Here is a 21,513-nt window from a genome sequence, read left to right on the forward strand (position 1 = left end):
CTCTGGACCGCAGAGACAGCATTATGTTCATGCTTTCATCTCCATCACCTAGCACAGTCTCTGGTACCTTATAAGCCTACTTCATAAGTTTTCTCGAATAAATATAGTTTATTATTTATTCAACGATGCTGACTCACTGATCAAAACTTAAAGCCAATGTGATTTATTCTCTGGTTGGGGAAATAGTTAATAATATTAATAATTATGGATCTGGCAGCCGCTGGGTGTTTAGTCCTGTCCTAGAGGAAAAATCTAAGAAGCACCAGATGCTGAGGGGAGCAAGGGCCACGGAGGGAAGGGACGAGAGGAGGTGGAACGCGGGTCGGGGCACAGGTGGGGCCAGGAGAAGGGCGGGCCTGTTGTTGGGGGAACTGGCTTCCGGGAGGGGACCGCCGTGTGGGGCGGACCGGCACCCGGAGGAGGAGGTGTGGGAAACTGGGGGGACTCTTGAGCCGAGGCAAGTAAGCTCCAGACTTTTTGTCGGTGGGTTCGAAATTCCCACTTTGCCCTTGGAAATTCTTTTCCTCAAACCCCCTCACAGTCTCCCAGCCCCTAGCAGGGTTTTGACCCAGCCACTCCCCTCGGGCCCGGGGGTGCACAGCCCGCAGTGGAGCTGGGCTCCTCTGGCCCCCGGCACGCGAGTGGAGGGAGCAGCGCCCGGGGCTTCGCCACTGAGAGTGAATCCGTGGAGGGCAGCGGGCACACGAGAAGAGGGAGGAGGTTGCGAGCCCCTCCTCCGGCGGGCTGGGCGCACGCGGAGCCGGGTGGGGGGAGCGAGAGGGTGAGGCCCGGGTGCTAGTCGGCGGGGAGAAAGACGGGGAAGAAAATGGGGCTGTCACCCATCTGAGGGGGTGGTTGGTGCTGGGCCGCGGAGGTCACAAGTCAGTCTCTGCTTCTCACCAAAGAATTTGACAGGCACTGAATCACCAGCTGGTCACCTAGTTTCACGGGCAAGAAGGCCGTATATCCACGGAAGACGCCTTGATCGAGGAAATGGGGGGGGGGGGGAAGAGGGGGGAGACTATGAAGACACCTAGAAATGGACCGGATGGCTTTTCAGCCTGTGTGACAGACTAAAGGGAAAGCATGCAGTAACAGCCAGTGGAATGTGGGCGATGGTTTTATAAAGAAAAACACTCCAAGAGTCTCATTAGAGGAAAGGAGTTGGGAGAAAATCAAGCTGAAATTAAAACGAATTTAATTCAAGAGCTAGGATCAGAGACAGAACCGAAGTAAAACCTTTTTTTATTTAAAATGTTAGGAACTAAAAAGAAAAAAGAAAGTTGGGAGGGAATATTTTGCATTAACTACTTCAGATTATCCTGTAGTTCTTTTAAAGAATAACAATTTATCAAATAGAGGTGATTTTTAAATTGTACCCCAAAAGGAATTTTGCTGGATTTATCATGGGATGCTATTACAATTACTCACCTGCCTTAAAGATCAAGTTGTGACTTTCTAAGGGATTTTACCGAGAGTTTTACTTGAACATGTGATGGAGGGTAATAATTCAATAAACTGAAAATATACAGCTAAAATTCTTTCATTTAAAAACCACTAAGAGTTGTTAATGTCATATAATACCAAAAAGAGAAAGGAAATGGGATTTCTTTGTGAAGTAACAAATTGTCAAGCAACGTTTGTTTTGATGTACCTCATTTTAAAGAAGAATATGACCCCTAAAATTACTTTCGGTAATCACTTTAGGAATTTACTTACCTTTCACTATGGACTAGCTGCCAATACCACTTTCCACACACCACGCACTGGCACGTGCTCTCTCCTCAATCTAGAACGTCTAAATTTCAAATGTGTATTTTCTCCTTCCAATTTGCTTGTGAAAAGCCTAAAGACAAGGGTCTCATACTTTTAGATTGTATTAATCCTAATTCTTCTAGACACTCTCCCACCCCCAAATGTAAATGCTTGCGGTTTTGCAAAAGTCAATTTCTTCATCCTGACTGGATGAGTTTACTTCTGGGATTCTGTAGAATTTCTTATGATTGGTTCCATAGGACTAAAACAAACTCATTCTTCACTTCAGCAGTTGGCCGGTTATACCCAAAGGAATTTTGGGGACGGGGGGATACAATTCAGTCCATGGCAATAAGCACACTACCAGGAAATAGAGCAAAAAATATTAGTGGCATAATAGTTAATAAACATTTTAAACATCTTAAATTGAGACTACCTCTATTTAAAAGTCACATATCAGATTTAACAGTACACCAGATTTTAGTCCTGTCATACTGATGGCCAGGAGATCAGTTGAACAATGGCATAGTTTTTTGTATAATAGGAAGAAATAATTTCTGCATATGCACATAACATTGCACTAATTTTAGATTTGCTTAGAGAAAATTTGACTGGGGTGGCGTGGAGAGGAGTGAGGAAGCCTTAATGCTTTTAACTGTTATTAATAATGAGTATAACAAAAATTTCCTGAGTGTAATGGAGCTCAAGTAGGTGCTCTATGGGTGGAATACAGAAACTTTAGTATTTGAATTATTGCCACTATTATAGTGCTTTAGCATTTGCTTATTTCTTTCATCTATTTCTCACCCTATTTACTCTTCACTAGTTTAGACATGAATCAAAGCAGCGAAGAATGTATGAAAAAGATTAGCAGTGTGAATCTTGACAAACTTATAAATGACTTCTCACAGATAGAAAAGGTATGTAAAGATATAAAACAGTTGTGGTATAAAAGGAAAAGTGAAACAGATTTTGTCAGTGGAAGGAGCTGGGAAAAAAGAAAAATGTAACAAAAAATAAGCAAGGTATAGATAATGGAAATATATTTTGCTAAGCCCTGTCTCATTTTTAAAATCCATATTTAAAATATATTTCATTTTGGATCATTTGTATTAATATATCAAAATGTTTCTGGTACAAGGAAACAGTTGATCTACTTTGGCTAAAGTTAAAGGGAAAATACGTACTTAAGTGTTCAAAATGTCCATAAACCCAGGAACGTTTTAGTAAGAATTGAAATAGACTCAACGCACAATGTCTTACCATTATGACTAACTCATATATATTTTTTTACTTTTTCCTATTCTGTCCCTTTCCTTCTCTTTTGCCTAAAAACAGATCCCTCTGAAGTCTTCCCCCCGCCCCGCCGCCACCCGTCTAACTCTGGACAAATTACATGATAGACCAAACCCACAAGCATATATTAAGTGTTTTCCCCCTTGTCTGCCCTGGAGAGGAATAGGAATAGCTGTTGAGAAGATGTAGGTAGATAAGTGAAAGATTTGGGGAGTGGGCTTGTGAAGCAAAGGTGGGAAGGGGAATAATACCTACCTCTATTTTCTCTCCTTATCATTCTTCTCTATTCCTTCTTTTCCTCTGCACAGTATAGGATGGCCATAATAAAAAAAATATGACGATGGGTATTTTGAGGTAATATTATCAACTTTTTTAAAACAATTAACTTGAGTTTTCTTAACCGAGTGACTCTTACCAAAATAAGAGAATAGAGAAAAAAATAAGAAGCACTGTTGGTGGGAGAGGAATTGGTGCAAAGTTTTTGGAGATTATTCAGAAATATCTACCCTATCCTTAAATATTTAAAATAAGAAATATTAATTTTTTGATGCGATAATGGCATTGTGATTATATTAAGAATTTTATCTCTTAGATAAAATTCTTAGGATACATATAGATGGTGAGATTTATGGAGTTGCTTTGAGATAAATTCAGAAGCAGAGAGAATAGGGAAGTGGGTAGAGATATAGATGATACAATGAACTGATGATTTCTGAAGCTCTTCCAAGGGTATATGGCAGCTATTATGCTAGGCACAAAGATACCAAAAAGATACGTTTATTCATTGTTTGTAATAGCAAAAAAGTGGAAACAACACAAATTCTCAATAGGGAGGCTAGTTAAATAAATTACAGGGGCACGTGGGTGGCTCAGTTGGCTAAGTCACTGTCTTTGGCTCGGGTCATGATCCCGGGGTCCTGGGATCAAGCCCTGTGTCTCAGGCTTCCTGCTCCCTGCTTCTCCTCTTCCCCTGCTCATGCTCTCTCTCTCTCTCTCTTTCTCTTTCTCTCTCTCTCTCGGGCGCGCGCTCCGTCTCTCTCTTTCAAATAAATAAATAAAATCTTAAAATAAATAAATACACAAGTACATAAGTTACAGTGTACTCATAAATGAAACTCAATGGAGCTCTTTAAAAGAATGAAGTAGATCTTTATGTGCTTATATGACATAATCTCCAAGATAACAGTTCTAAGTGGAACATCCAAGGTGCAAAACAGAGTATAATATAATCCTTTCCTATAGTTGTATAGTCATAAAATATCTTGGAAATATATATAAGGAATTTTTAACCATAGGACTGAGGGTTGAATAGTTGGAAAGAAGGGGATTCAAGTTAGGTCATATTTTTGAATTTCATAACTCTTTATAACTGTTAGTCTGTTTTAATTTTTTCCCATGTTACTTTTAAAATTAAAAATAAATTAGGAAGTTGACTTACATAAAATATATGCCAGACTTAATTATTAGAATTTTCAGTATTAAGTGGTCTGTATTTTCATTAGTCTTCATGTCATTAGGTTAAAAAAAAAAAAATCAAAATAGTAGCATTGCTTTGGTAATAATATATATTATTTCTTCTACAGAAAATGATAGAAACCAGTGGAAAGAATAATATACTGGATATGCAGTTGGAAAAAACTAACTATTTGTTAAAAGTAATGCAAACAAAGGAGGTCTCAATTAAAGAAGGTTAGTTCCTTGCCCCCTGAAGAAATGCTAATCCTAATGAGAGTATTTTTTGGTACAACAGTAATTAATATTATACCGTATATTTGTAAAATAGTTTAAATTCACATAGAACTTTCTGGGCTATCATTTCATTTTATCCTTACTAGAGTCCTGATAGACAGATAGGGTTGGTATTACTAAGTCACCTCAGTAATGAAGAGACAAAGGATGAAAGAAGTTAATCTGTCTGAGGCTGCTAAACTAAGAAATGGCAAATCCAAGGCTCAATCCAGGCCTTCAAAACCATGGGGAAAATAACAGTTGAATTCCTACCTCACAATTACACCAAAAGAAATTTCAGATGGGTCAAAAATTTTAGCGCCAAAAATGGGCTGTTCTAGTCCAAAGCTCTCCCCTCACTTCTGGGACAGCCAGGCCACATATACCTCTCAGCTCCCAGCAGCCAGCTACCCTCCCAGCTGTGGCCCCGCTTTTGGTCTATCCTTCTCTGCCCACCTGCTGGCCTGCGGGGAGCCTGAGAGCCTGGGTTCTTTGCAGGGCAAGGTGCTGCTCTTTGAGAATGTCTCCTTGCTTTGAGGCACAATGGTCTGGGACTACACACCAATAAATGAGCTTCAGCTGAACCTCCAGCCCCAAAGCCTGGTAGTGCTTGGCTTCCCTGTGCAACCAGTTCAGGGCATCTGGAGAAGTCAAGAGAGCCTGAATTCCCTCAAGTTCACCTGGAACTTTGAGAAGTTCCCGGGGTGTCCTGACAGTGTTCTTGTGCCTGACACTGAAACCCTGCTGTCCTTGGGCCCAGCTGTGCCTTAGGTGCCCCTGTTGTTTGGGGGTCACAGTGCTGTTGGGGTGGAGGGGGTCATCCATCATGGAGTTTTCTCTAAATTTGCATGGAGGAATGCTTGATGTTTAGCTCTGTTCCCCAGGATGGGCGCTGATCCTGTTCATCCCAGCCACACTGTTGCCAGACCAACACTTCTCACTAATAAAGTGCCCTATTTCAGGAGGGGAAAACAACAACAACAACAACAAAACACATATGCAGATACTCCCTTGCTATGTCAACTAAGAGGGCCTAAAAACAACAACAGGGGCAGTAGCAACAAGAACCCAGATCTTGGTTTCCAATACTATTTTACAATAAAAGGAACCAGGGCTCTTTAGAGAAATGGCTGATTCTAGGACTGAGGCAGGAAATACATTAAGATGAGCCTGAAGCATCTTGCAGTACCAGAAAGCAGGAAAATGCTCAAAAAGATAAAACACTCCACAATGATGGGGGTATGTCAAAGGGATACAAGAGCCAACTGAAAGAGTTCTCAATGGCAAAGCTGAGACAATTTGGCCAACAAACTAAATAAAGTAATATTGGGTTGTAAGCCAAAGTATGTAATAAATATCTATGAGCCCATACTGATAAGAACAGATAAATAAATAAGGGAGAAGAGACATCTTTTCTGCAGAATTCCTGATAACTTATGTAAGTGGTTTTTCCTCAAAGAGGTAAATCAGAATGCCCCACTCATGAAGTGTGGGTTGTGTAGAGTGACTTTCTTCACTGTGTGAAATATACAGTATGGAAAACAGGGTGGTGGAGAGTAACTATACAGTGGAGAAACCTGACATGTGTCACTTAAGGCAAACGATCAAGGTCAACTTGATGTCACGTTGATAGTATGTACCCTTGATATGGTGTGATGAAAATGGCACTTCACCTCTGTGATCTTCCCCCAAAAAACCCATAACCCCATCTAATCATGAGGTAAGCATCACACAAATCCCCATAAAGGGACATTCTACAAAATACCTGACCAGCACTCTGCAAAACTGTCAAGGTCATCAAAAACAAGAAAACTCTGAGAAACTATCACACCCAAGAGGACCCTAAGTGGACATGATGAGTAAATGTAATGTGGTATTGTGAATGGAACCCTGGAATAGAAAAAGAACATAAGGTAAAAACTAAGAAAACCTGAATAAAGCATAGATTTTAGTTAATAATGTATCAACATTGGTTCATTAATTATTACAAACATACCATACTAATGTTAGATGTTAATAGGGGAAACTGGGCGTAAGATATTGGGCAATTCTCTATAATACCTTCCTGATTTTTCAGGATATGTATTTAGTATAAAACCATACTAAAATATGAAGTTAAAGGTGAGAAAAAATGAAACCACAGAAAAAAATAGAAGAGAATATGGGTTTTTGTGGGGTTTTTGTGTGTTTGTTTTTTAGTACGGAGAAGACCTTTCCAAATGTGACATTCATCTGATTAAATAAATTATGGCATATGTATTTAATGAAATACTAAGCAGCTGATAAAAAGAATAAAGTAGCTCTCTATATGATATAGAATAATCTCCAAGATACAGTAAATGAAAGCAACAATGTTCACAACAGCACGCTATCATTTTTATAAAAATATCTTTGTACACACAGAACACCCTCTCCCTTATGCATTTGTGTATCTCTGGAAAGATAAACAGCATCAGCGTCCTGGTAACAGTGCTTGCTTTGGGGGAAGGGAAACTGATTAGTCTGGGGACAGAGATTAGAGAGATAATCATTTTTCACTATATTATTGTGTTTCATTTGTATTTATTATTTGAGAAAATAAACACTTTTAAAAAATCCAGTTCTACTTATTCTCAATCTAATGGCCTTTTCACTGGATAATACACAGCCGAAGTAAAAGAACTAGTGGGAATAACAGCTTATAGATCCAAGTGTGTACTAGTTCACTTAGAGAGGAAGAACAAACTACATATATGATTGGATTTCTTCAACAATAAAGAACGAGACCATGATGTTGTATTTTCTACATTTGATACCAGATAAAGAATTTCTGTGCCAGTTCAAGATGATAGCAATATTAGTATTGAGGGCCAAGTACTAAAAAAAAAAAAAATCCTTTTCATACATAATTGTATTCAACATTTCCAAGTGCTTTGTGAAACAGATGTTACTGTTCAAATTGCTAGTTAATGGTAGAGCCTAAATTTGAGCTCAAAATAACCACTTATTTACTCAATTATACAGTATAAGAAGTAGCTTAATATTCTGAACTCTAACTTTTAGAAGAATTGGATAGGATAGTATTCATTGTAAAATCCAACAGAAATGATGTGGGTAAAGGTTTGCAAAGAGAATTAAAAGCCATTATTCTAAAATAATGAATGATATTCCACCTTATGAACAATTTTTTTATTGAGCCAGTTTCCTTTGGGAAAAAAAGTGTTGAGAGAGCCACCTCGTGTTCATATTTTGAAAATACACATTTTTTAAAAATCAGCATACTTTCAGTTTCGGGGCTCTGTTTTCAATTTGCTGATTATAGTTGGCCCTTGAACAACACAGGTTTGAACTGCATGAATCCACTTATATGTGCATGCTTTTTCATAAATACAGTGCAATACTGGAAAGATATTTTCTCTTCCTTGTGATTTTCCTAGTAACATTTTCTTTTCCCTAGCCTTATTTTATTGTAAGAATAAGGCTATAATACATAACACAAAATACGTGTTAATGGACTTTATGTGATCAGTAAGGTTCCGGCCAACCGTCGGCTATTAGTAAAGTTTTTGAACTTTATTTTTTTTAAAGTAAACTCTACATCCAATCTGGGGCTCAAACTCAGGACCCCGAGATCAAGAGTCACATGCTCTACAAACTGAGCCAGCCAGGTGCTCTGGTAGTTAAGTTTTTGAAGAGTCAAAAGTTACACTCAGATTTTCAACTGCACAGGAGTCAGCACCTCTGACCCCCAAGTTACTCAAGGGTCAACTGTACTGAGATAACTTTAGCTACCATAGTTCATGAATTGCTGGATTTATTCCTCTAAAAGACACAAAGAGAAGTGATGGCAGGGTCTATGCCTCCTTAACTTTTTTAAAGATATTAAGTAATCTCTATACTCATGGTGGGGCTCACACTTAAAACCCTGAGATCAAGAGTCGCATGCTCCAGCAACTGAGCCAGAAAGGCACTCCCTTAATTTTCTAATTGTAGCAACTAACATAGCAACATATGAAGTAAGCAATGTCAAATGTGATTTAACCATCATTCCATTACTGGGGAATACCAAAAGAGAAAAAAATGGAGGATGGTGGACACTTTGAGCAGATGGGAGGGATGGTAGAGGGGATACATGGAGGAGTGAAAAACCGCAATAGTAGAACCTGATATCTGCATAAAGCTTTTAACTTCTACAAAATACTTTCCTTAGTTGAAGAAAGTACATGGAGACTCAGTGCAGGACCTCTAATTGAAAGACAGAGTTTTGCATTCTCCCCTCGCAATATTAGTTCTTTCCTTTAGTCAATAAAAAGACTATCGAACGCCTATGAAATAGTCACCATGTTAGGTGCAAGAAATATCAAAATTAATAAGATATGATCTTTACCTGAAAGAGTTCACCATCTAGTGGGAGAAGCCACGAATAACTAAAATGAAATGTGAGAAATGGACGGAAGAGATATATACAAATTGCTGAGAGGTAGAGGAGAGAAAAAACAATAACAATGTTGAATATGTGTGAGTAAATTTAGAAAGTATTGTTTTCTCATTTGGTTGTCAGAACAGTCATATATATGAGAATAGTCTTATATGTGAGGGAGGATGGGTATTACCCATACTTTTATTTTGCAGATAGAGAATATAAAATTCAAATAGGGTGTCATAGCTAGAGAGTGAAAAAGGAAACTCTATTCTAGTCCCTCAGACTCCAAGTTTCATGGTTTCATCAGCATATCCTATAATTCCTGAGGGAGTATTGAATAGAAGATTAACAGTAGGATTTGAAATGGGGAAAACCTATGTTCGAGTCCATACCTTCCATTTACTAACTCTGGAATCCTGGGCAAGTAACCAAACCTCTATGGACGACTGCCTCCCTTTGTAAAATCAGGCCAATAATACCAACCTCTAAGTGTCATTGTGAATACTAATTGGGGTAATGTTTATAATGCACTTAACATAATGCCTGGCAGAATGAACACACAATAAATGGTATTATTATTATTATACCTAGATATCTTTTTATTATTAGATACAAATAGGGTATTTAATATTTAACCATCAAAACAGATGCCCAACTATAATGGAAGCCAGTCAGTATGCCATATTAGTGCATATCCATCTGAATATCCATCTTGGGCCTCTAAAACTGAATGAAAGAGAGTAAGACTCAATATTTATTAGTTGTTAAGCCACGCACATAAAGGTGAAATTGTCCTACAAAAAAAAAAAAAAAAGTTGAAATTGTCCTTAAACTTTAAAGTTTTAATATTTTAAAGATATTAAGTTATTCTTTTGTGGACTTTTCATCACTGTATATTTAGCTAGTGTAATTGTAAACTTAAACTAGTGCAACCCGTGCCCCCTAAACTTCTAGTAAAAATGCAATAGCAAGAACTATCAAAAAGAGCCTTTCTCTGACTCTGCCCTCTTTCCAGGGCCTCCAACCTACTCTTTACTCTAGAGGACACTCCTGAGCTAGTCTTCTTTGTGGTAGTAAGGTAGTTAAGTCATAGGACTGGTGGGGTTCAGGTTGTAGCTCTACCACTTACTAGTTATAAGTGTGACCTTGGGCAATTTACTAAACTTCTGTGTGTCCATTTCCTCATATGTAAAATGAGGCAACTACTAGGACCTACCTCATAGGGTTAGGAGGGCTAACTTATTCAATATTTGCAAAGCACTTAGAATAACAATATAACATATGTTATTTTCAGGCCAGAGCTTTCCCACTTACCCCTTTCTTGCTTCAGTTTACTATAATATTGCCTGTCTATCGATCAATCACTCAACAAATATTTATGGAGTGCCTGGTATGGACCACGACTACTCTAAATACTAGGGAGAAATGGTGAACAAAACTGATACCTGGAGCTTACAGCCAAGTGGACTGTTTGAATTACAGAAGTTTCCATCCCTATTGCTACCCACCAAAGGTTTAGCTATTGCTAGTTATAACCAAGAGTATATTGAAAGCTTATATTCACATGACAGGGCATAAATGCTTACGGTGAAGGCCCCCAAACATGTCCAAGTATACCTTCCTTCTACAGCAAATATTGCTGAAGCACATGGAGCTGGGGATCCCTCCAATGCTGAATTTATTGTGCATAGAAAACTCATGACCAAATCCCAGAATGCATTTGACTTAAAGGGTAATTAAAAGGTACTTATTATATTATTTACTTTGAGATAGCTGGTTGCTTTATTAAGATCTCATAATTATCAATTAAGTATTTTAAGTCTTTCAACTTTGAGACAATAGTTCCAAAATGAAAGCAAATAATTTTCAGATAAATATGTCTTTCATATTTTAGAATGTGCTACTCTTCATAATATGATAAAAGGGCTACAACAGACCATTGAATCTCAACATGATTTGAAAGGTAAGTTAGAAAAAAATCTTTAAAAATATGTTATATTTGAGTACCTTTAAAAATAGAGTTTTTACATCATTGACAGTAAATTTCTTTTCATCTGGTCTTGTTAAATTTATCAGCTAATGGCAAAACTCCTTATTACCAAATCATACTTTCCTAAATTATTATGAAATAAGAAATACCATGCTGAACAGGACAATTCAGTCTTATTCTGACAGGGACATCAGGGGATGTTTTATAATCAATCATAATAATTCTCTTTATTACTTTCAAAAGTTTAGAAATATATTTATTCTTGGGAGTACTTTTGGTCTTTAAAGACCTTGGGTTCAGTTTTGAAGGGTAGTCATTTACTGGTAGTTACATGATGAAGATACTATTCAAACTGCAGTGATAGTTTGCTATTTAATTTTTTATCATAAATGAGGCTATGTTTGTGTAAATGAAGCCAACATCTTCAGCTTACCTTATTTTTGCTAGTCATGCTAACCCAATGTGCCTGTTCATTGACAAAATGGACAAAGCAAGCAAGTGTTTTGTCCTGTTCTGATGTAGCTACAGTGCAGTGTTTATGGGATTTTCCTCTACTATATTGGAGATTAGATGAAATTGTCTTCAAAGTCCCTCCCAATATACGACTCACATCAAATAAGAATTTTTCGTTTTAGTCCTCTATTTTTATGATAAAGAAAGTACTTTATATATGGAAGGAAAGAATAATAATGATCTTACACACCATTTATTTGCTTTGGCATATTATTCCTTATTGTCGTTATAATGTTCTTTTTTTTAAGATTTTATTTATTCATTTGAGAGAGAGAGGGAGAGAGTGCACAAGCAGGGGAGAGGCAGAGGGAGAGGAAGAAGCAGACTCCTCCCTGAGCAGGGAGCCCGATGTGGGACTCAATCCCAGGAACCTGGGATCACGACCTGAGCCAAACGCAGACGCTTAACCAACTGAGCCACCCAGGCGCCCCTGTCTTTATAATGTTCTAATTGAGATTTATCCTTAAGAATTACCATTAGTTCTTACTCCCCGTCCCATTGTTTTACCTTAAAATATTTCTTCAAGTGTTGATTAAACAAATATAAAAATTATATTAGCAGACTTCACGTTTACACTGTCATACAGCATCTGCAGTACAGAAAGGATTCATTTTCCTGGTGATACACCACTAAAAGCTGTTCCAAAGATCAAGGAGGGTAATAAATGGGAAACAACACCATCTCCAATGCCTTTTCTTTTGGCTGAGTCCTGCAGACTTCTGATCCCCTTATGTCCCATAGGTTTTCACTTTTCTTAGCTCTAGCAGTCTGCTCACTTTTTTCACATTTGAATCCCATCCCACACCTGGTTTGGGCTTTCATTTTCCCATCTCAATGCTGATGGTTCAAAACAACTTTTCCCTTCTCTGTGACGAAATACACCTAAATTGTGAATGTTCATAATCCTTAGAGTTCTCTTATTCTAGGATTCGAATGGTATTTAACTGTTCCCAGGATTTTGTTCAAATAAAACATCTACCAGAAATTAAAGTTATTTTGAAGCCCCAGAAAGTTAATGTTTAATATATTCATTACTGAATTATAATTATTTTTTGTAAAAAAGATACCAAATATTGACCAATAGTCAAAGATACAATCTTTTCACGGATAGAATAGTCTGTCTTTGAAGTAATGTATGTTTGGAGTTTAGAGCATGGACATGGGTCTTCAGAAATAGAGTATGATTTGGGTGCCCGGGTGGCTCAGTTGGTTAAGCGACTGCCTTCGGCTCAGGTCATGATCCTGGAGTCCCAGGATCGAGTCCCGCATCAGGCTCCTTGCTCAGCGAGGAGTCTGCTTCTCCCTCTGACCCTCCCCCCCTCATGCTCTCTCTCTCTCTCTCATTCTCTCTCTCTCAAATAAATAAATAAAATCTTTAAAAAAAAAAAAGAAAAAAGAAATAGAGTATGATTCATCACAATATATCAAATGATAGGGATTTTTCCTATATTATATTACTGTATATTATCTTACATGCTAGTTTAGGAGAACCCCCATAATTCATTGTATGAAAGATAGTGTCATTCCACCATCTAACTTATGGTTAGTTACTACCAGGGCAAAGAAAACAAGATTCAGAGATTTTTGTTGATTAGAAGAGGACTCAGGAATTTAAGAATTCAAACACATGGGCAAGGTGTCATGGAGAAGAGAGACACATGAAATCAGCTGCAAACACAGAGCACTTCTAAAACTAGTAGAATTCAAGCTTATTTTTGCCAGTTATCTCTAGATAATTTCTTGCAATTTAATATTGCTTTTTTTCCCTGTCTGAACTAAACCTGAGTAACTTGAATTTATTTAGGCCCTTATTCTCTATCAGGGTAGGTTTCCAGAAGGATACTGTTATGTATACTATAACTTTACTATACAAAATCAATCAATCATAGTAAGCAAAATGATAATCAAAATTGATCACTGATTAGAATGTTTTTAAAAGGACAATAGCCATGGTTGAGTGTATTCTATAAAAGAATTATCTAAGAAAGTAAGCTAATCAATGATTAGTTTACTCCTAAAGAAAAAAGCAGTGCTCAATTTAAAAGTAGTTTGAGGGGCACCTGGGTGGCTCAGTCATTAAGCGTCTTCCTTCGGCTCGGGTCATGATCCCAGGGTCCTGGGATCAAGCCCCACATTGGGCACCCTGCTCAGCGGGAAGCCTGCTTCTCCCTCTCCCACTCCCCCTGTTTGTGTTCCCTCTATCACTGTGTCTCTCTCTGTCAAATAAATAAGATCTTTAAAATAAATAAATAAATAAAAAATAAAAGTAGTTTGAAAAATGTATAAATACTTCTTTCAACATACAATAATTTAACATGTTAGCTTCTAGTATATCCTTGGAAAAATGCTACATTCATATAAGCACATTCCATATGGAGAAATGATCTGCTATGAGTATATACTTCAGAATCTTCATTATTTAAAAATTGCCTCCTTCCAAAAGAAATTTGCTGAAGGCACATTAAAAGAAAGCTAAAAACAAAACCCATAAACAGGCTAACTACATAATTTGCCGGGCCCCGCACAAAAATGAAAATGTGGGGCCCAATGTGCAAAAGGTGGGGAAAAGTAACATTAAAGTTTCTAAAATATAGAGCTTTTTTCTTTCTTCTGTGGTCTCTCTCAATTTACCAGTGTTTTGTACTTTTGTTAATGTTTCTTTAAGTAAAAAAGAATAAAAATTTTTAATTAGGAACATAAATATTACCATTCATCTTTATATTGTATAAGCCAGTTTTGAATTCAAAGATACACAATACACAAAAGTACCCAATTAATACTTCATAGCTTGTACATGCATATCTGTTTCATTCTTACCACAATAGTGAAAATGCTGCACAAAACTACCTAAACCATTTATTATTCATTTTACTTCTTGATACCTGCACATTCTACCAATACTCTCTACCTTCACTTCCTGATGAACGAAGAAGGACTAAAAGGAAAAGAAACTGAATTTTCCTATCCTTCTCTTTCCTTTTATGTCATCCTTTTTAACATAATTAGATGTTTAAAAGAGGGAAATAACAGAATTGAGAAAGGGTATGATAGAGTGGCATGGTCATTCATATTTCTTAGAATGCTATTGCTTTCTTTCTGAATTTGAAGCAAGTTCTAGTTCAAAAGAAAATAAGGACCCTTGCTTACTTAGTTGTAAATGGAACATGTTTATCTTGTCCTTGTACCTTTGAGTTTTGCTGAGCTCCCAGGCATCCTAAGTGCACTAGAATTCTGTGCTCGTGGGGCATTGCAAATGAAGTGTACGAATGTAGTGGCAAGGAGGAGTAGACATGGATATTGCTCTTACCTTCTCTGCTCGCATGCATGCTCCATTGTCCCACTGGAATTTACTTAAAAATGTAAGTGCAGGGGCACCTGGGTGGCTCAGTTCGTTAAGCGTCTGCCTTTGGCTCAGGTCATGATCCCAGGGTCCTGGGATCGAGCCCCGCATTGGGCTCCCTGCTCGGCGGGAAGCCTGCTTCTCCCTCTCCCACTCCCCCTGCTTGTGTTCCCTCTCTCGCTGTGTCTTTCTCTGTCAAATAAATTTAAAAAAAAAAAAAAATCTTTAAAAAAAAATGTAAGTGCAAAGACAAAATTAGTAAGAAGTTCAAAGACAAAATTATTAAGAATGTCAAGACATTGAAGGCAGAAGCAAGGATAGCACCCTTCTGAGTTCAGGGCCCCATGCAGCTGCACAGATTGCACACCCATAACGCTAGCCCTGCCAATAATGAATAAGAAGAGAGTTAGGAAAATACTTTGATCAGAAGCCTAATCTAGAGGTAGTTGCTTCAATATAGCACAAAAGTTAATTCTAAATCTTCTAGAAACCAAGGCAAAACAAAATAAGACAAAGAACAATTCAGACAGTTATATAACTATTAATTTCCAATTAAAAAATAATAAAATAAAAACACTCAGTTAATTAAAAGACAAAAACTTTTCCAGGATCTGAGTAAATGCTGCTGGAGGACAGTTCCAGTTTAAATCAACACAGCCTTTATTCAGGCAACCATGTAAGGAAATTTAATGTAAAAATATCTAGCTCATTATGGAATGAAATTATTACAAAGCTAAGCAATCCAATCATCAATGATATTTAAAAAAAAAAAAAAGCCAAATCACTGTAATTGTATAATGAATACAAAGACAATGTACACTTAAGGACCTCCCAGTTCAATACCAAAGGAGAATAACTAATTTTAGAAAAATATATCACAAAATTATTAGAGTCCAAGAGAATAAAATGAATTTTGTCTAGGCCAGAGAAAGATTATTTGTCAAATATCAGGACCAGGTGGACTCTACAATGATGCAAAATGCTATTGGAATTTACAGATACTCCAGCCAGAGCAGCCTTACACCTTAAAGAAGTAGCCAGAGTGGGAATCTGTGTTTGGAAATCTAACGTAGGGGCACGTGGGTGGCTCAGTTGGTTAAGTGTCTGCCTTTGGCTCAGGTCATGATCCCAGGGTCCTGGGATGGAGTCCCATATCAGGCTCCCTGCTCAGCGGAGAGCCTGCTTCTCCCTCTGTCCTTCACCCAGCTTGTGCTATCTCGCTCTGGTAGGATGATGAAAAAGCAACAGTGCCAACAATAATCATATGTTGTTTGTACTACAAATGAAAGCCAACATAGAGCCAACTGAAATGTAATATAAAGTATTAAGGAAGTTAGCTATTTCTTCAGTAGGTGGCTTTAGTTCACAGATAAGTTCTGTGGTTCTATTTAGCATAATTATAGATGTGCCTAAGTCAGATAAGATGCAAGTAGTTTAACATTTAGATGGGTTGATCAGTTTTTCTGGCAGAGGGAAGATTTCTTATCATTAAAAGGTAGTTGTCCTCAAGTTAATATACTCATTTAGTGCCATTTTAATTAAAATTCTCAATTGGGGATGGGAGAGATTGTATAAAATAATCTTAAAACTCATTTGATAGAAGAAACAAATAAGAAAACTGAAAAATAAGAAGAATGTGGAGGAGGGAGAGTTTTGTTACCAGGTAACAACATGCCCTGAAACTGCTGTAATGAAATCAATATGGTATTGGCATAAAAACTGAAAAAGACATCCCCAGAAAGAATAGAGAACTAGATTCTAGAAACAGGCCCCAATATTTGTCAGTGTAATATATGACACAAGAAATATTTCAATTTATTGGAAAAAGAATGGCATTTTAACATATGGTACTAGCACAACTAGCTTTCCATCTGGAAGAAAAGAAAGTTGGACTCTTTCCCACCACATTAAAAATAAATTCCAGATGGATAAAGCTGCAGTGTAAAAAAGAACCATAAAAACTTAAAAGAAAATTCAGGATATAACATTATCTGTATGCAGGATACAACCTGGAGCTGTAGGGTGTCCTCTTAACCAATCTGAAAACCTCAGATACTATATAAAGAGAAAAAAAAAAAAAGACCGAACTCTCTTAACAACAACACAATAAAAGTACACAACAGAGGTGCCTGGGTGGCACAGTCAGTTAAGCCTCCAACTCTTGGTTTCAGCTCAGGGCATGATCTCATGGTCTTGAGATCAAGCCCGCCATCAGGCTCTGCACTCAGCATGCAGTCTGCTTGAGCTTCTCTTGACCTCTCCCTCTGCCCCTCCTCTCTGCTATCTCTCTCTCTCTCTAAAATAAGTAAATCTTTTTTTAAAAAAGTACAAACAAAAATAAAACAACTTACATGTTATTTTGTCACACAAAAGTAAAAAAAAAAAACAAGTAATTTATTTGAAAAAGTGTTTTCAAATACCAATGTAGTTTTTTAAATTTTTTATTTAAATTCAACTTAGATAACATATAGTGTATTATTAGTTTCAGGGGTAGAATTTAGTGATTCATCAGTTGCATATAACACATAGTGCTTATTACATCAAGTGCCCCCCTATTGCCCATCACCCAATTACCTCACCCCCCCACCTCCCCTCCAGCAGCCCTTCAGTTGAGAGTCTCATGGTTTGCCTCCCTTTCTGTTTTCATCTTATTTTATTTTTCTTTTCCTCCCCTATGTAATTTATATCTACAATATACAACGAGCTCTACAAATTGACCAGCAGGGATAAAAAAGAATTTTTAAATGGGTAAAAGATATGAATAAAATTATGGAAATGTGTATGTGTATGCATATGTATGATCCAGAGGTTAAGTGCAAGGGGAAAAGCTGATAAGGAAACACAATTACACCAGGGATGTGGGAGTAGGAGAAAGAAGGAGAAAAGAGGGAGAGGAAGAAGGCAGAAAGAAAGAGAAGGGAAGAGTGTCCTAAAAGTAGCTCAGAGTGTTTGATATGATCCTATTTATATAAAGTTATAAAAATGTATGTAGATACATGCATAAAAAATTGCAGACTTGAAGGAATGTCCATTTTTAGGAAATGTTTTTTGCAAAGTAATACATATAGTATAATTTTATATTGGTAAAAATAAATAAAACCAGTACAAATGTGTGATATGTTTATAAATAATTATATAAGCTGGGAGAAAAGTAGGGAAGAAATACAGATCAGGCTGCTAACATTGATAACTTCGGTGAAGTAAGTGGTCAGGGAAAGTGTGTAGAGATGGTTAGCTTCCCTTTATAGGTGCTTCACTTACTAAGACAAGCAAGTATACTTTTATAAATTAGAAAACATCAAATACCTTTTCTTTCATCTTTCAGTAATGGATGCTACAGCATTTCTAATAGATACATGTGGTATTAGTTGCCTAGTTAGCACAAAGTTTTTTAGGCAGCTCCCAGCCCTTAATTACTGTGACAAAAACAAAACAAAAACAAACAAAAACCCTTCAACTTGAAAATCATATAAAACTGAATAACAGAAAGTAAAACTCCTTTATTATTATAGAGATCAAAATTCTCTAAACTCTCCAGTTTCCTAATTCTAAAATACATACATTCTACTAACAAGACACATTTCACCACTATCAGGTTACATGACTATTAATTGTGTCCCCATGCTTTGAAAATCCAATTGGAATGGGAGTGGGCACGTGCTGTGATGAGAACTGGGTGTTACACGCAATTGATGAATTGTTCAACACTACATCTGAAACAAATGATGTACTGTGTGTTGGCTGATTGAATTTAAATTAAAAAAAAAAGTTAGGGTGAACCCAGACTCTCTATTATATTAGCCCAAATAAAAGGCAAAAAAACTCCACACAATTTGTAGAGACAGAGCAAGAGTCTGTCATGCAGACCCATGTCATGCAGACATGGCAGAGATGTTGGGAATTTAAAAACAACTGGGAATTTTAAAACTATAATTAATATGCTAAGTACTGTAATGGATCAGGCAGACAGCATGCAAGAACATATTGGCAATGTAAGTAAGAAAGATGGAAATCTTAAGAAAGAAACAAAAAGGAATGCTAGAGATCAAAAACACTGTAACAGAAATGAAGAATGCTTTGGTAGGCTTATTACTACAACAAAGTGGGATTTATCTCAAGTATGCAAGACTGGTTCAGCATTTAAAAATCCATTAATTTAATCCAGAACACCAACAACTGAAAAGATGATCATATTAGTAGATGCAGAAAAATTATTTGACAAAATCCAACACCATTCATGATTTTAAAAAAAATCGCTGTAAACTAGGAATAGAGAAAATGTACTCAACTTGATTTAAAAAAAAATCTATAAAAGTCTACAGCTAACACCATACTTTGTAGTAAGAAATTAGGGGCTTCCCACTAAGATCAAGAATAAGGCAAAGATAACCTCTCTCACCACTCCTTTTCAACATTGAACTAAAAGTTCTAGTTAATAAGACAAGAAAAGGAAATAAAAGGTATACAGATTGGGAAGGAAGAAATAAGACTGTCTTTCTTCATAGATGACATGATCATCTATGTCGAAAATCCAAAATATTTGAAAAAAAAAAAAAAGAAAAGAAAAACCTAGAGTAACCAATTATAGCAATGTTGCAATATACAAGGTTCATATACAAAAGTCAATTGCTTTCTTATATACCAGCAATGCACAAGTGAAATTTGAAATTAAAAACACAATACTATTTACATTGACAGCCCCAAAATGAAATATTTAGGTATACATATAACAAAATATGTACATGATCTATATAAGGAAAACTACAAAACTCTGATGAAATAAATCAAAAAAGAACTAAATAAATGGAGAAATGGTCCATTTTCACAGATAGGAAGACTCAATATTGTCAAGATGTCAGTTTTTCCCAACTTGATCTATAAATTCAGTGTGATCCCAATCAAAATTCTGGCAAGTTATTTGTGGATATTGACAAACTGATTCCAAATAATACAGAACTGGATTACTGTTACCCAGGTCTAGTGTCTGATTCAGCCTTGTCACTGGTCCCAGTTAATCACTGAACTCAAGCCCTGGCCTCTATTTCACAATGGTTTTGAATTACAGTCTTGGTGCCATGCCTACTCTTGGCCTAATTTTAGCTTTGAGCACCTTTTATGTCTGGCTTAGGTGCAGATCCTGGCTCTGTTTTGAACCCTCATCACACACTATATCAGAATGGGCTCTTTCCTGGTCTAGGTATATCTGCTTTTCCTTAAAACACCTAGAACTTAAGAAGAATGAGTAGAGAAAACTGTCAAGCACTGCTCCTTCTTCATCATCTGGTGTCAGGAGATGGCTTTTGGTTATATATAAAAAGATGTTGACTATGGTAGGTCTGAAACAGTAGGGCAAATTAAAGATGCCAAACTGTATTTTAATACATTTCATTTCATTGTTTGTTTAAGTTTTACATGAAAAAACATTAAGTAAATATAACTATGCTCTCAATAATGTTGCTGTAAGATAAAACCTTCCTCCCTTTTTAGCTTAGATATCTAGCTTAGAATATCATTTATCTTCTCTTTTGGGAATGGTTTTATTTTCCTTACCTTTTCTAATACCAGGTAGACTAATCCTCAAAATGGATCAATCCAACCATACATCTGCTTACTTATAATGCTACAGTTACTGAAGGTAACTGGTAAAAAATCATACATTACAGACCCACATTAATTTATAAATCTCAGTTTCAATTATACCCTTCATTTATCCTCGCTTTTCAGACTTTTCACTCTTCAAACCCCCAACTTTAAATCTGTTTCTTTCTTTTTCAACTTATTTTATTTTCTATTTCACTGAAAAAAAAATGAAAGCTGTCAGACATAAACTACCTCGTTATTTTTTATAGATTTTTATTTATTTGAGGGAGAGAGAGAACACAAGGTGGGTGGAGGAGCAGAGGGAGAAGCAGACTCCCCACTGAGCAGGGATCCCGATGATCCAATGATCCCGATCCATCCAGGGATTCCAGGATCACAACCTGAGCCGAAGGCAGACACTTAATGCTGGGAAAATACTAAGGTCTCCTAAAAAGGCAAACTTAAAAAATTCCACACATAAAATGGCCTAAATATCATTAATAATTACATTCTCCATAATCTTTTATCCAAAAACTTCAAAGCTATCAATCTCTTTTGGTGCTTTGAATGAGCAATCAAAATAGTCCTATTTATTCAAGTTTAAAACTAAATTTCCCCTTTCTCAATACGGAAGCATAGACGGAATAGACAATAAAAGTTATTTCATCCAACATCATGAGCCTACAGATATGGAAATCATCTACAACATAATCTCATAAACTAACTCATTCTTATAACCTACTACCTCTTCTTTCCACTGCACCCTTTCTAAATATATACATACCTGGACATATCCTTACTACCTTCCTCCTTCACTTAAAAAAAAAAAATCCTTCTTCCTATCCAAAGTTAATTCCTCCACTTGGGTTTAACTCTTATCTCTCTTCTGGAGTATTGCATCTTCAATTG

The 21,513-nt window shown here is 36.7% G+C and overlaps 1 protein-coding gene across 4 annotated transcripts in view; it reads left to right on the forward strand.

Annotated features, from left to right (window-relative positions):
* The first annotated feature begins 380 nt into the window (after nt 1-380).
* The window catches only part of CCDC152 (coiled-coil domain containing 152), a 31,537-nt gene continuing 10,404 nt past the window's right edge, over nt 381-21,513 (forward strand). Inside the window, exons 1-5 of one of the 4 annotated variants that reach the window (XM_081826078.1) lie at nt 431-457; nt 2,587-2,675; nt 3,094-3,236; nt 4,635-4,740; nt 11,076-11,144. In XM_081826078.1, coding sequence (XP_081682204.1) covers nt 4,638-4,740; nt 11,076-11,144 — 172 coding nt within the window. In that variant the 5' untranslated portion in view covers nt 431-457; nt 2,587-2,675; nt 3,094-3,236; nt 4,635-4,637. The other 3 variants (XM_006747541.3, XM_081826077.1, XM_081826079.1) reach the window with 3 other exon arrangements.

The sequence above is a fragment of the Leptonychotes weddellii genome, chromosome 7 (genome assembly GCF_054177405.1).
Source record: "Leptonychotes weddellii isolate Sample4059 chromosome 7, ASM5417740v2, whole genome shotgun sequence".
Lineage (NCBI taxonomy): Eukaryota > Metazoa > Chordata > Mammalia > Carnivora > Phocidae > Leptonychotes > Leptonychotes weddellii.